Source organism: Gordionus sp. m RMFG-2023, chromosome 1 (assembly GCF_954871325.1).
Source record: "Gordionus sp. m RMFG-2023 chromosome 1, tfGorSpeb1-WG-v2, whole genome shotgun sequence".
Lineage (NCBI taxonomy): Eukaryota > Metazoa > Nematomorpha > Gordioida > Chordodea > Parachordodidae > Gordionus > Gordionus sp. m RMFG-2023.
In genome coordinates, this window is record NC_088775.1 from 63900225 (window position 1) to 63912176 (window position 11952).

At 25.7% G+C, this 11952-nt stretch overlaps 1 protein-coding gene and 1 long non-coding RNA gene across 2 annotated transcripts; both read right to left on the minus strand.

Moving 5' to 3' along the window:
- Positions 1-3111: 3111 nt before the first annotated feature.
- On the minus strand, positions 3112-4026 carry LOC135928439 (uncharacterized). Its single transcript, XM_065464902.1, has 8 exons — positions 3958-4026; positions 3878-3913; positions 3767-3838; positions 3505-3540; positions 3403-3465; positions 3323-3358; positions 3236-3284; positions 3112-3191 (listed from the first exon to the last, which is right to left on the minus strand). Exons 1-8 carry the CDS (start codon positions 4024-4026, stop codon positions 3112-3114), a joined length of 441 nt encoding a protein of 146 aa, XP_065320974.1.
- A 62-nt stretch (positions 4027-4088) lies between these two features.
- Positions 4089-4406, minus strand: LOC135928374 (uncharacterized). Its single transcript, XR_010572319.1, has 4 exons — positions 4331-4406; positions 4237-4272; positions 4153-4197; positions 4089-4105 (listed from the first exon to the last, which is right to left on the minus strand). It is a non-coding gene; the product is annotated as an uncharacterized LOC135928374 (long non-coding RNA).
- Between the last annotated feature and the right edge of the window lie 7546 nt (positions 4407-11952).

An 11952-nucleotide genomic window follows, 5' to 3' on the forward strand; every position in this document is an offset into this window, starting at 1 on the left:
GTAATGTTAGAAAGTACAGATTTTAAATTGATAAAAGAACTATGATAATGTTTCATAATTTCTATTTTTAGCGTTTTTCTAGAAACTAATGTTTGTATGCTATTAAATTTTTAAAAGTGATATCCTCAACTATTGAAAAGGCTAAATTATTTTGAATGAAAAAGTTTATAATTAAATTAGCTTTATTATTTATATTATTAAGTAAAAATAATTTTATTGTCTTGATTTTTTTACTGCCAATATTTATTTGCTCACATTTCTTATATAATGTTGGGTGGATGGATTTAAGATGTGTCCATAATCCTGAGGTTCCAAAATTAGGAAGTGATATTTTTTTTTACATTTATTACAAATTGCCTTTTTTTATTATCACAAGTAGTATAAAATTCCCAGATTTTTGCTGAATTTCGTCTTTTATTAGATATTGATAATTCTTCTTGTTCATTATCGCTATTATTATTAGTACCAACAACATCTATATTTATTAACTCTATTTGGTCTTCATTTATTATAATATCCTAAATAAATAAATAAAATTGATAGATATCATGTAAAAAATTTACTTCCATAATAAAAATAAACTATAATTATAAATAACAGAAATATTGATATTACAGTAGTATTTGGAAGAAACAACAGATGTAATCAGTTTTTGCAATGAAAGTAAAAAAAATACCACGATATAATTATCCACGATAAACCCAAATAATTATGTTATTTTTAATATTGGTATTGGTTAAAATTGTAATTAAACAATATATCAAAACCAATATATTTAGGTAATTGGTATTGGTTGTAAAAGCAATACCAATATTTATATATATATTGGTTTATATTGGTATTGTAAACCAATATTATATTGGTATTGGTCCCACCCCTACTCACTTGTCTTACTAGAAACTATAGGAATAATTTTTTTTTGATTCATAAGTATATGTTACTCACTTGTCTTACTAGAAACTATAAGAATAAATTTTTTTTAAGGTTTATATTGATTCATAAGTATATGTTACTCACTTGTCTTACTAGAAACTATAGGAATAAAACGTATATCTTTGTAAAAATATAAAAAAGTATTATTTATTATATTTTCGGATTTCAAATATAATAAAAAACAAAAGTACAATTTCATATATACGCATATCTTTTGTAAAAATAAAAAGTATAATAAAGTACAATTTCATATATACTTATATCTTTGTAAAAATATAAAAAAGTATTAATATTTATTATATTTTCGGATTTAATAAATATAACAAAAAACAAAAGTACAATTTCATATATACGTATATCTTTGTAAAAATATAAAAAAGTATTAATATTTATTATATTTTCGGATTTAATAAATATAAAAACAAAAGTACAATTTCAATATACGTATATCTTTGTAAAAATATAAAAAAGTATTAATATTTATAATATTTTCGGATTATAAATATAATAAAAAACAAAAGTAATAATGTACAATTTAATATATATATAAAATTTAATCAGAATAACTTGAATATATATTAGATGATTGAAAATTAACTAAAAATGATATTTTTTCTAAAAAAGAAAACAAATTTAAAATTTCTCTATCATACATAGACGTTAAATTGTCTATTTTATGATTCAATCTTTCATAAGTGCGATTTGCCCGCCGAACAATCGATCCATTATGAATTTGTATCAATTTAATATCGTTCGAATTCTGATTTTCGATCAATATTTTTATTAGGACGTACACATTCGGATGTGCACTGCTTGTTTTTCTTTTTAGGGCATGATGGAACCCCTCGAGATGGTTATTTGTGCGGGGCCCATCTACATGATACCTAATAAATATTTAAAAATGATTGATTACAATTATTTTAAGTTTTTATACCTTGTCCATATAGTATGAGGGAATAAGGCAGTTTCACCAAGCCATGTATGGTCCATATACTCCATAAAACGAAGTAAGGATAGATTATTAGTTGCTATTGAGTAGTAAGATAAACGAACTTCGGCCATATGCTCCTCCTTGCAAAATGGTAAAGTTGTCATCCGCCTAACAACTAAATGGACATAAGAATCGTTTAGATAATCTCTAACTAAACCCAAAGCTTGAGATTTCCGCCATAAAGCTTGAGAATAATGAAAGAAACATCCTAAATATTTTAAATTAAAATTTAGTATATCATAAATTAACCTTTGATCACTATATTTGGGAATACAAATCGAAGAGCAGATATAGCTGCCGCCTCAAAATCTGTTTGGCCAATTGGAGGATTGAAATAAATACCTTCACGGGTACAAAATTTTTTGACTATATGAAAAAGTTGAATATATGTCTCCCTTGATTTATCTGGAAGGAGAGCATATATAACTGGGATCATAACGTTTTCATACATAACGTGTATCCTATAAAGCTGACAATATAATCTAGGAACTATGTAGAAAGTTCCGTCCATATAAATTGTCGTAGCAGATCCCAGCAACTTTAACATATCACTAGTCCCAAAGACCAATATCCTATTATCATCGGTAGGAATATGGAATCTTTGAGATCTTGAAGATGTAGCATATGCAGGAGTTAAGACAATATCTTGAATAGAATGAGGCATGGAAGGCCTATATTTCTTAAGAATTCTGTCGATAAGGCCCCTAATTGATATGAAAGGGGGGATTGCCTCAGAATAATTTTCGATATAATTTTTCTCTAAGCATCTTATATCAATAGTTTTTTGATATATATTCATCCTCGTTGTAGGATTTTGGGCAATAGTTCTTTCAAGAACTTCTCTTGTTTTGAGGACCTCAAAATACCCGACATCAGGTTGGTGTTCATGTACGCTTGATGAAATGTAATATGGTCATATTTACATTTTGCAGGAAAGCCTTGTTTTCTGCAACGGTAATGAACTACATCCCCCCTTTCATAGTGAAAACGATAGAGATATTCTCGATAAAAGAGGAATGGTTTTCCCTTTTGACCATTAACAAATTGACCTTTAATAACATATATATATTATATCATTATATTATATTTTTACCATAAATGTTTTGATTTATGTCAAGCATAGCATATGCCGCATCTATTATTTCAAAATCATCTATAGTTTATTTAATTTTATTCAATAAAAATATTTAATTACCATCTACATTAGGCAGTAAATTTAATGGTGGGCTTGAAGAAGAATGCAATTGTAAATGTGTTACTGTAGCATCTTTAAAAATAAATGATATAAAATAAAATATTGTATTATTATACCTCCTGAGAGTCCTAATTTGAGGTATTTGGGGGATAAGATTATTATTTGCTAAAAAAATATTAAATTTAATAAAAATTTTAAAATACATTGTAAAGGAACAGGGAGCCTTGATACTGTTGCATCTTTAAAAATAAATTATATAAAATAAAATATTGTAATAATATACCTCCTGTTGCCCTAATTTGAGGAAATTGGAGGACTCTAATTTGAGGGATAAGATTATCATTTGCTAAAAAAAATATATTAAGTTTAATAAAAATTTTAAAACATTGTAAAGGAACAGGGAGCCTTGATACTGTTGCATCTTTAAAAATAAATTTATAAAATAAAATATTGTAATAATATACCTCCTGTTGCCCTAATTTGAGGAAATTGGAGGACTCTAATTTGAGGGATAAGATTATCATTTGCTAAAAAAAATTATTAAGTTTAATAAAAAATTTAAAATACATTGTAAAGGAATAGGGAGCCTTGATATTGTTGCATCTTTAAAAATAAATGATGTAAAATAAAATATTGTAATAATATACCTCCTGTTGCCCTAATTTGAGGAAATTGGAGGACTCTAATTTGAGGTATTTGGGGGATAAGATTATCATTTGCTAAAAAATATATTAAGTTTAATAAAAAATTTAAAATACATTGTAAAGGAATAGGGAGTCTTGATATTGTTGCATCTTTAAAAATAAATGATATAAAATAAAATATTGCAATAATATACCTCCTGTTGCCCTAATTTGAGGAAATTGGAGGACTCTAGTTTGAGGTATTTGGGGGATAAGATTATCATTTGCTAAAAAAATATATTAAGTTTAATAAAAATTTTAAAATACATTGTAAAGGAATAGGGAACCTTGATACTGTTGCATCTTTAAAAATAAATGATATAAAATAAAATATTGTAATAATATACCACCTGTTGTCCTAATTTGAGGTATTTGGGGGATAGGATTATTATTTGCTAAAAAAAATATTAAGTTTAATAAAAATTTTAAAATACATTGTAAAGAATTAGGGAGCCTTGATACTGTTGCATCTTTAAAAATAAATAATATAATAATTTGTTTCAATAAATGAAGAAGATATATTCTTACATTTACAAGTGTCAATATGTTGTTTTGTAACAACAATATCTACTAGTGAAAGCTTGGCTCGACTCCCACATTTACATCTACATATTAGGTAAATGTAATTTTGACCATTGCCCTTGTTTAAATATTCATAGCCCAAATAGACAATTACATCATTGTTTTTTTGGGTTTTCTAATAAAAATATATAATGTAATAATAATGGTAATTTACTTTAAATTGAATATTTGGTATCCTGGAATAATCTTGTAAATTCATATTGATGCAAAAAGGTTTCTGTTAAATATTATAAATAAAATAATCCTTTCTAAACAACTTTGGCTTATTTTTTAAATTTTAGCGGCCATTTTTTGAAGCTCTTTTTAGGGATGTTTTGAGGATGTTATTGTACGTTTTGGCAATTTTGAACATGGCGATTTAGTGGTTATACGGATTTTAGTGCGTGTTTTTAATTTCCTTGATAAATTTGATTTTATCAGATCTATTCTGAAGAGAATCTACCCTGGGAATTTCATACGATCGCCAAAAAATTTTTATATTTAATAATTTATAATGAAAATCTATATATATTAAAGGCTAAACCCTATAAATTTTAGAAGATTTTATATTGAATTTCTTAAAATTTTAATTTACATAAAAATATTTTGAAAAATTATAAAAAAAATTATTATAAATTAAAGTCTCTCCATATGTTTGTATAAAATTGTCCGACATTTATAAGTAGTGTTATTAGCTTAAAAATCAACTATACCTAATTAGGCCTAACCGAAAAATCGCCTAAAACTAATTAGACAAAATGTAGGGATTGGGAGACGTTACACAACACTAAGCCTAGCCTTAATTTTTCTATAATCCTATTTATCAAAATTAAATATATATAATTATTTTATATATATTTATTATGTAACGATATATTCAACACTATTTTGTAAATATTTCTCTTAACTTCTGAGAACTTTTCTATTAAAGATACAATAGATATTTTTTGCTCCTTTTTATCTGATGATAATTACCTTTTTTTTTCTCTATATAATAATAAAATTTCCAGATCATCAATATTGCTATCATTATCATTGTTATCGCTACAACCAGTAGATATTGTCGTAGTTCCAATATATTGTAAATAATAGAGTTTTGGGTATGCCATAAATCCTCAAGATGGTCTATAGCAATTTATTTTTGCTCAATACTTAATAAAACTTGATATCGAGGGTCTAAATATATTGAAGCATATACAACACTATTTTGTAAATATTGTTGATCTCTAATTTTCATATTTTCTAATATTTCATAAAAAAAAGAACTTGTAAATCTAACTCTAATCGATATCTTATCCATATGCCATAAAAATCCGATAAACATAACTGTTCTGCTTGCAATCTTAATCTAGTTATTTTTAAAGGAACCAACACACTAGTAAGGTCTTTTATTTGAATCCAATCATCTTCTGACAAAATGGCTTCACATGCTCCTATAATAAAATCATTACAGAAATCTTTCAAACTTATTAATCGCTCTAACATCATACAAATAGAGGACCAACTTGTTGTGCAATCTAATATTGCCATTTGCCTTTTCATAGATTTTAATATTCTTACAATTGTGGGATTTCTTAAATATTTTACAACATCCCTTGCTTTATCAATTATAGTTTTAAATTAATGGTATCAATCTCTAAATAAAATAAAATGAAGTCCAGGAAGAAAAACGAAAGAAAAACGAAAGAAAAACGCGAATATAAAATAAATGATTCTAAGAAAAAAATTAATGAAATTACATAAATTTATATTTTTACATTATTTTTTAAAATTAAAATCCCTTCACTTTTTAAAATGTCGGGTTCAGCCAAAATACGAGGGTTCAGGGTTAGGGTCCGGGTTCACCTTCCTGAAATAATAATATATTGTTAAATATATATTTAAGCTTTTTTGAAAAAAGGTATTATAAGAATCTTTAAAATAAAATTTAAAAAAAGCTCTATAATAGTTTATGAGGTAGAAGATGAAGTTTTGTGACAATGTTTTTCTAGCCAGTCATTACATTGTTTACTGGCCATAATAAATTATTTAAGAATTATCTGAAATGATTGCAAAAAACCTATCTTATATATTTCTTCATTTTTTAGGCATATAAAAATTTAATAATGTAATTAGTATTAATGTCTAAATTTATCAATATTCATTTAATGATTATACTTTATCAATTTATATCTTAATTATCTTTTTATTAAAAATTCTTATTTCAATTAATCACTATTTATTTTGAATTTATGAATTATTAACTTAACTGTTTTCAATCATTTTATCATTCATGATGTATTAAGTTATTTAGGGAATTATTAACAATAATGAAAACCATTTTATTAATTTATAAATGAAACAATCGTATCACTATTTACATACATAACATACAAATAAATCATTGTTATTCGTACATTGAGTATGAGCCCAGTTTTCAAATTGCAGACAATTAATCCACTCTTCACCTTTAAGGTTTTCTTAGGAATATTAAATTTAGTGGATATTAATAATGTTTATCTTTTATTAATGAATATATCATCATTTGCAAGTTTAATTTGTTCATCATTTGATTTTGTACCAAATATGTTTATAGCGAGCTTTTCATTTCTATATGAATATAGAATTTTGGCCAGTCAATACATATGCCTATTAAATAAAACTTAAAACCATAATTTTTTGTGCGTATAATGCTGAATGCCTAAGGATAATATTTACATAAAATAACAATAATCTAAATTAGTAATTTTTTCACCAAACAAAAAAATGTGTAACGAGATTTTTCCAGAAAGAAGTACTAAAAACAGCTTATTTAAAATTTTTTTTTATTGGATTGCTCTATTCAATAGGTAAAGTACATATCATAAAATACACATTTTGACAAATTTTGGGAGAAATCGGTCGAAAAAATAATAGTTAAAAGGTGGTGGCTAGTCTTCAAACATGGCAATTTATGCCACATTTCCCATATATATTATGTTAATGTTATTTTTCGTTTTTAATATTTAAAAACGCAAAATATTCGGCGTTTTTTTTAGTAATTTAGTAATATTAATTTTTACTTTTTTGCTTCGTAATCGCCTTAAGATCCTTATTTTCTATATAAATTATAATTGTTATATTTGCTTCACTTGCATTTTGATTTTAAAAAACAAATTTTGTTAATTTTTTTAAAAATTTTAAATAAATTGATCGATAAATATTTTCTATATTTCATATAAAGTTTAATATTTTTCTCATTTTCTGAATTTACGCAAATGAAGCTCTACAAATATAGAACGTCGATATATTTGGTATAATATGGGATTCAAATCATATTACTTATATTTAAAGAGCAATAACTATTGTTCTAGTAATCGTCAGTGTAAGATTCTAAAAATATTAGCGATAGTGTTGTTAAACGGCTCGATTTGAGCCGATTTTTATAACGGCCAATATTTTAAGAAAAATATTGCCTAAACCTCTAGATTTTTCTAATAGATGTTTAAATTAAAGGTCAGCATTGGGCGAGTTTTCTCCCGCATGATTATGCCCGGCTATAAAAAATTATTTGAAATTTTTTAACATCCTTATAATATATTCTTTTTAATTTTAAAAAAAAACTTAAAAATGACGATTATGACAATTGTCACTTTTCTAAGGTACATATTCACTGAAAATTTAATTTAACATGTTTACAATATATATTTTTACCTATTTGCTTCAAAAAAATTCGAAAAAACTTAAAAATGACGATTATAACAATTGTCACTTTTCTAAGGTACATATTCACTGAAAATTTAATTTAACATGTTTACAATATATATTTTTACTTATTTGTTTCAAAAAAATTCGAAAAAACTTAAAAATGACGATTATGACAATTGTCACTTTTCTAAGGTACATATTCACTGAAAATTTAATTTAACATGTTTACAATATATATTTTTACCTATTTGCTTCAAAAAATTCGAAAAAACTTAAAAATGACGATTATGACAATTGTCACTTTTCTAAGGTACATATTCACTGAAAATTTAATTTAACATGTTCACAACATATATTTTTACCTATTTGCTTCAAAAAAATTTGAAAAAACTTAAAAATGATGATTATGACAATTGTCACTTTTCTAAGGTACATATATACTGAAAATTTAATTTAACATGTTTACAATATATATTTTTACCTATTTGCTTCAAAAAAATTCGAAAAAATTTGAAGATGACCATTATGACAATTGTCACTTTTCTAAGGTACATATTCACTGAAAATTTAATTTAACATGTTTACAATATATATTTTTACCTATTTGCTTCAAAAAAATTCGAAAAAACTTAAAAATGACGATTATGACAAATTTTAACGCAAACCGACCCAGCAAGCCGACCAAATGGGTCGGCTCAACAGGCCTATTAGGTCGGATTGGGTCGTGAGCAGATTTCTACGACTTCGGCTCGGGTTGTAGGTCGTAAAAAACCAACCATTTAACCACACTAGCATGATGAACACATTCAAATGAGGGAATAAATATCCCTATTTAGTAAAGATAGAACGAAACGAAATAATGCTGATCAACTGTAAAAATGGGATGTAGCGAAAGAAATGGAGAAGTCAGGGAGAGAGGAAGGAAATATGAAGTCGGAAATAGTTGAGGAAAAGACTGATGAAATTTTATTGCCTCGAGAACTAGGAACAACAATGAGTCGGAAATTACAACGATCGAGGTAGCCTGCCTACACATCGTCTGATTGAGAAATTTTAAAATATTAAATGTGGTTAATATGATAAATGGTATATAAGATATTATTATAGTTCATACATAGAATACATTCTATTTGGATTATTTTATGATGTTTATCATGTTTTTTATGATTGACAGCTATGATATACTTTTTGTTATGGGGAATAAATGATTACACTAGAAAGATTACTTTAGCACCCGATCTAAATTGTCAAGACAAAAGCGCTCCAATGGGAAATTACCGATTAAATGAAAATATAAACTAGAATAGAATTAGTTGGAAATAAATTCATTTGAGGAATGAAAATTGTAATGCTGAGAAGAGACGTCGTTGGGTTTTGGGTGTGAAAGCCAAAATTAGCATCAGCTTTAAAATAATTTGCACACATTAAATAACAATCACATAATTTTAGAGCCTATTTTAAATAAATATTCCTTGTGGTATAATTATTTTATTATTAAAATGTTTTTCCTTGCCTTAAATACAAAATGGCGAAAAGTCAAACATAATATATGAAATAAAGGTATATAATCTATAATTATTTTATAAATTAATATTTCATTAGATGATCCTACATATCAAAATGAATTAAACCTAATATCTGGATATCGTTAAGGTTGTATAATTTCAATACATAATCATTTTTACCCATTGTGCTTCAGTATTTTAATTCTGATAAAATTATTATCATAAAACAAACTTCAAAGAATCTAATTTTTTTGATAATTGGGTTATTTTAGGATTTAATATGAGTAAAGCATTTGAGTTAGATTCTACATTTGTGCTAGATATTATTTTGATTTGAGACTATATGTTTATTTTAATTAATTATAGTAAAGCATAAAATCTAGTGTAACCCTACAGAAGCATGAGCAATAACGGGCTGAAGCTTCTCCCTTTCCCCAGAAATTTATACATAAATACTGTAAATTAATTTATAGATATTTTAAGATAATAAAAAAAATTAGCCATTTATAGCACGCCCTTTTATATAAAACTCCCTACATCCCTGGAGTCGCGATGGAAAGAAGAAAATGAAAGAGATCCTTTCATAAAGATTAAATAAATTTTATATTGAATAATCAATTTAAGAAAAAAATAGTCTATTAGTACAATTTTTTATTTGCACAAGTTATAATCATATGCTTAGAATTAAGGTAATCTTAATAACAAAATCATCCTTATATTAAAATATATGATTAATCAATTTAAGAAAATGATTCGTACCCAAACCTAAACCTGTACGCCGCAGACCACGCTAGCACCGCCTGTAATTTTATTCACGCCGGAAATGCCGCCGATTGAGAGTAGCATCGCCGGCTCACCGCCTATTTTTTTTTATGGCGGCGGCGCGGCGTTCATAATTTTTAGAATGCTGTTTAATAATATTTATATATTATATTGTTATTATTTAAATTTGAATATTAACATTAATAAAATTAAAATATGAATTTTATTCTATAGCTATATATAATAGAATAGTGTAATCATTTACGTTCATCCTACATCATATGTTATTTCCACACAATATATTTTCATGGACCTTCATGTTTTATACCACGCTATATACTATTATGAAATAACAGCTCTCTCTACTAATCATAAATCAAGTTATGCCTGGAGGTATTTTGGAAATCTTATTTTGAAGATTGAAAATAAGAAAAGCACAATAATGTCTGATTATAATTATTGTGAACCTTGCTTAAAATTGAGGGAAAAAAATGAGGAAGATTCGGATAAACTTAATACATTTTCACAGTAATTTATTATAAATTTAAACTTAAATTTATATATAATTTATATTTAAGTTATGAAATAAAATGTTTTAGTAAATATATAAGTACAAGTAACCTTTCTCGGCACATAGATAATGTTGATAAAATATCAGAAAAAATTAATTATAATAAATCCATTCAAAGACTAAAAATATTTTTTAAACCAACACCAAGATGTAGCAACAATATAAAGGATAAAAAATGGCTCTTAGGTTAGTATTAAATTTTTAACTGGTTGCTTAAATTAAATTTATTAAGCTTTATTTTGAAAGTTCCGATTTCAAAATCTTGAAATTGTTTCAGAATATTATAAATTCGAATTCTACGACGTCATCGCAATTTTTAATTAAGAGATTCAAGTTGAAGATAATGGGCAAACATTCAGTTCTTATATAGCTAAAATAACTCGTAAACATCCTTCTAAGCAATGATTATAACAACATTAGTAATCTAGAACAAGAATGTCATATTTTGCTAAGCGAACATAATATCCCAGAAGAGGATGCATTAACGTTTTGGAAGAAAAAGTGACTGGAAGTTCATAGGCTTGCTAATTTAGCTAGGAAGAAGATTCATTATATATTTGCAGCCAGTACACACAGCGAAAGTATTTTTTCCATTGCAGGATACTCAATGCAAAAAGGACTTCTTTATGTCTCACCTATCTTGATAAAATACTATTTATTCATGACAATTATAATTTTCCTTTGAATTCTGGTTTATTATATTTTATGCTTTATTTTGCTTGCATTCCAAATTTATATTTTAATCTGTTATAATAAAAATCAATAGAATATTACTAATATGTGTTGCTTATGTGACTTATCTTTGTAAAAATGCAATTCCTTAATCGACTTCCGAGAATGAAAAGATACATAAATTTAAATTTAAGTGAGACAGGAATAATTTGAAATGAACTAAACTATATTAAGTGTTAGAAAAGAGACCTCAAATAAATTATAAAAAAATGTAATACATTGATTTATAAATTAAATTCATTAAAAAATTTTAAAATAAATATCGTGCCGCCACCGCCGATAATTTGATGGCGGCAAAATCAACGCACGCCGAACGCCGAACGCCGATGAAAAAATCAAAAAATACCGCCGCC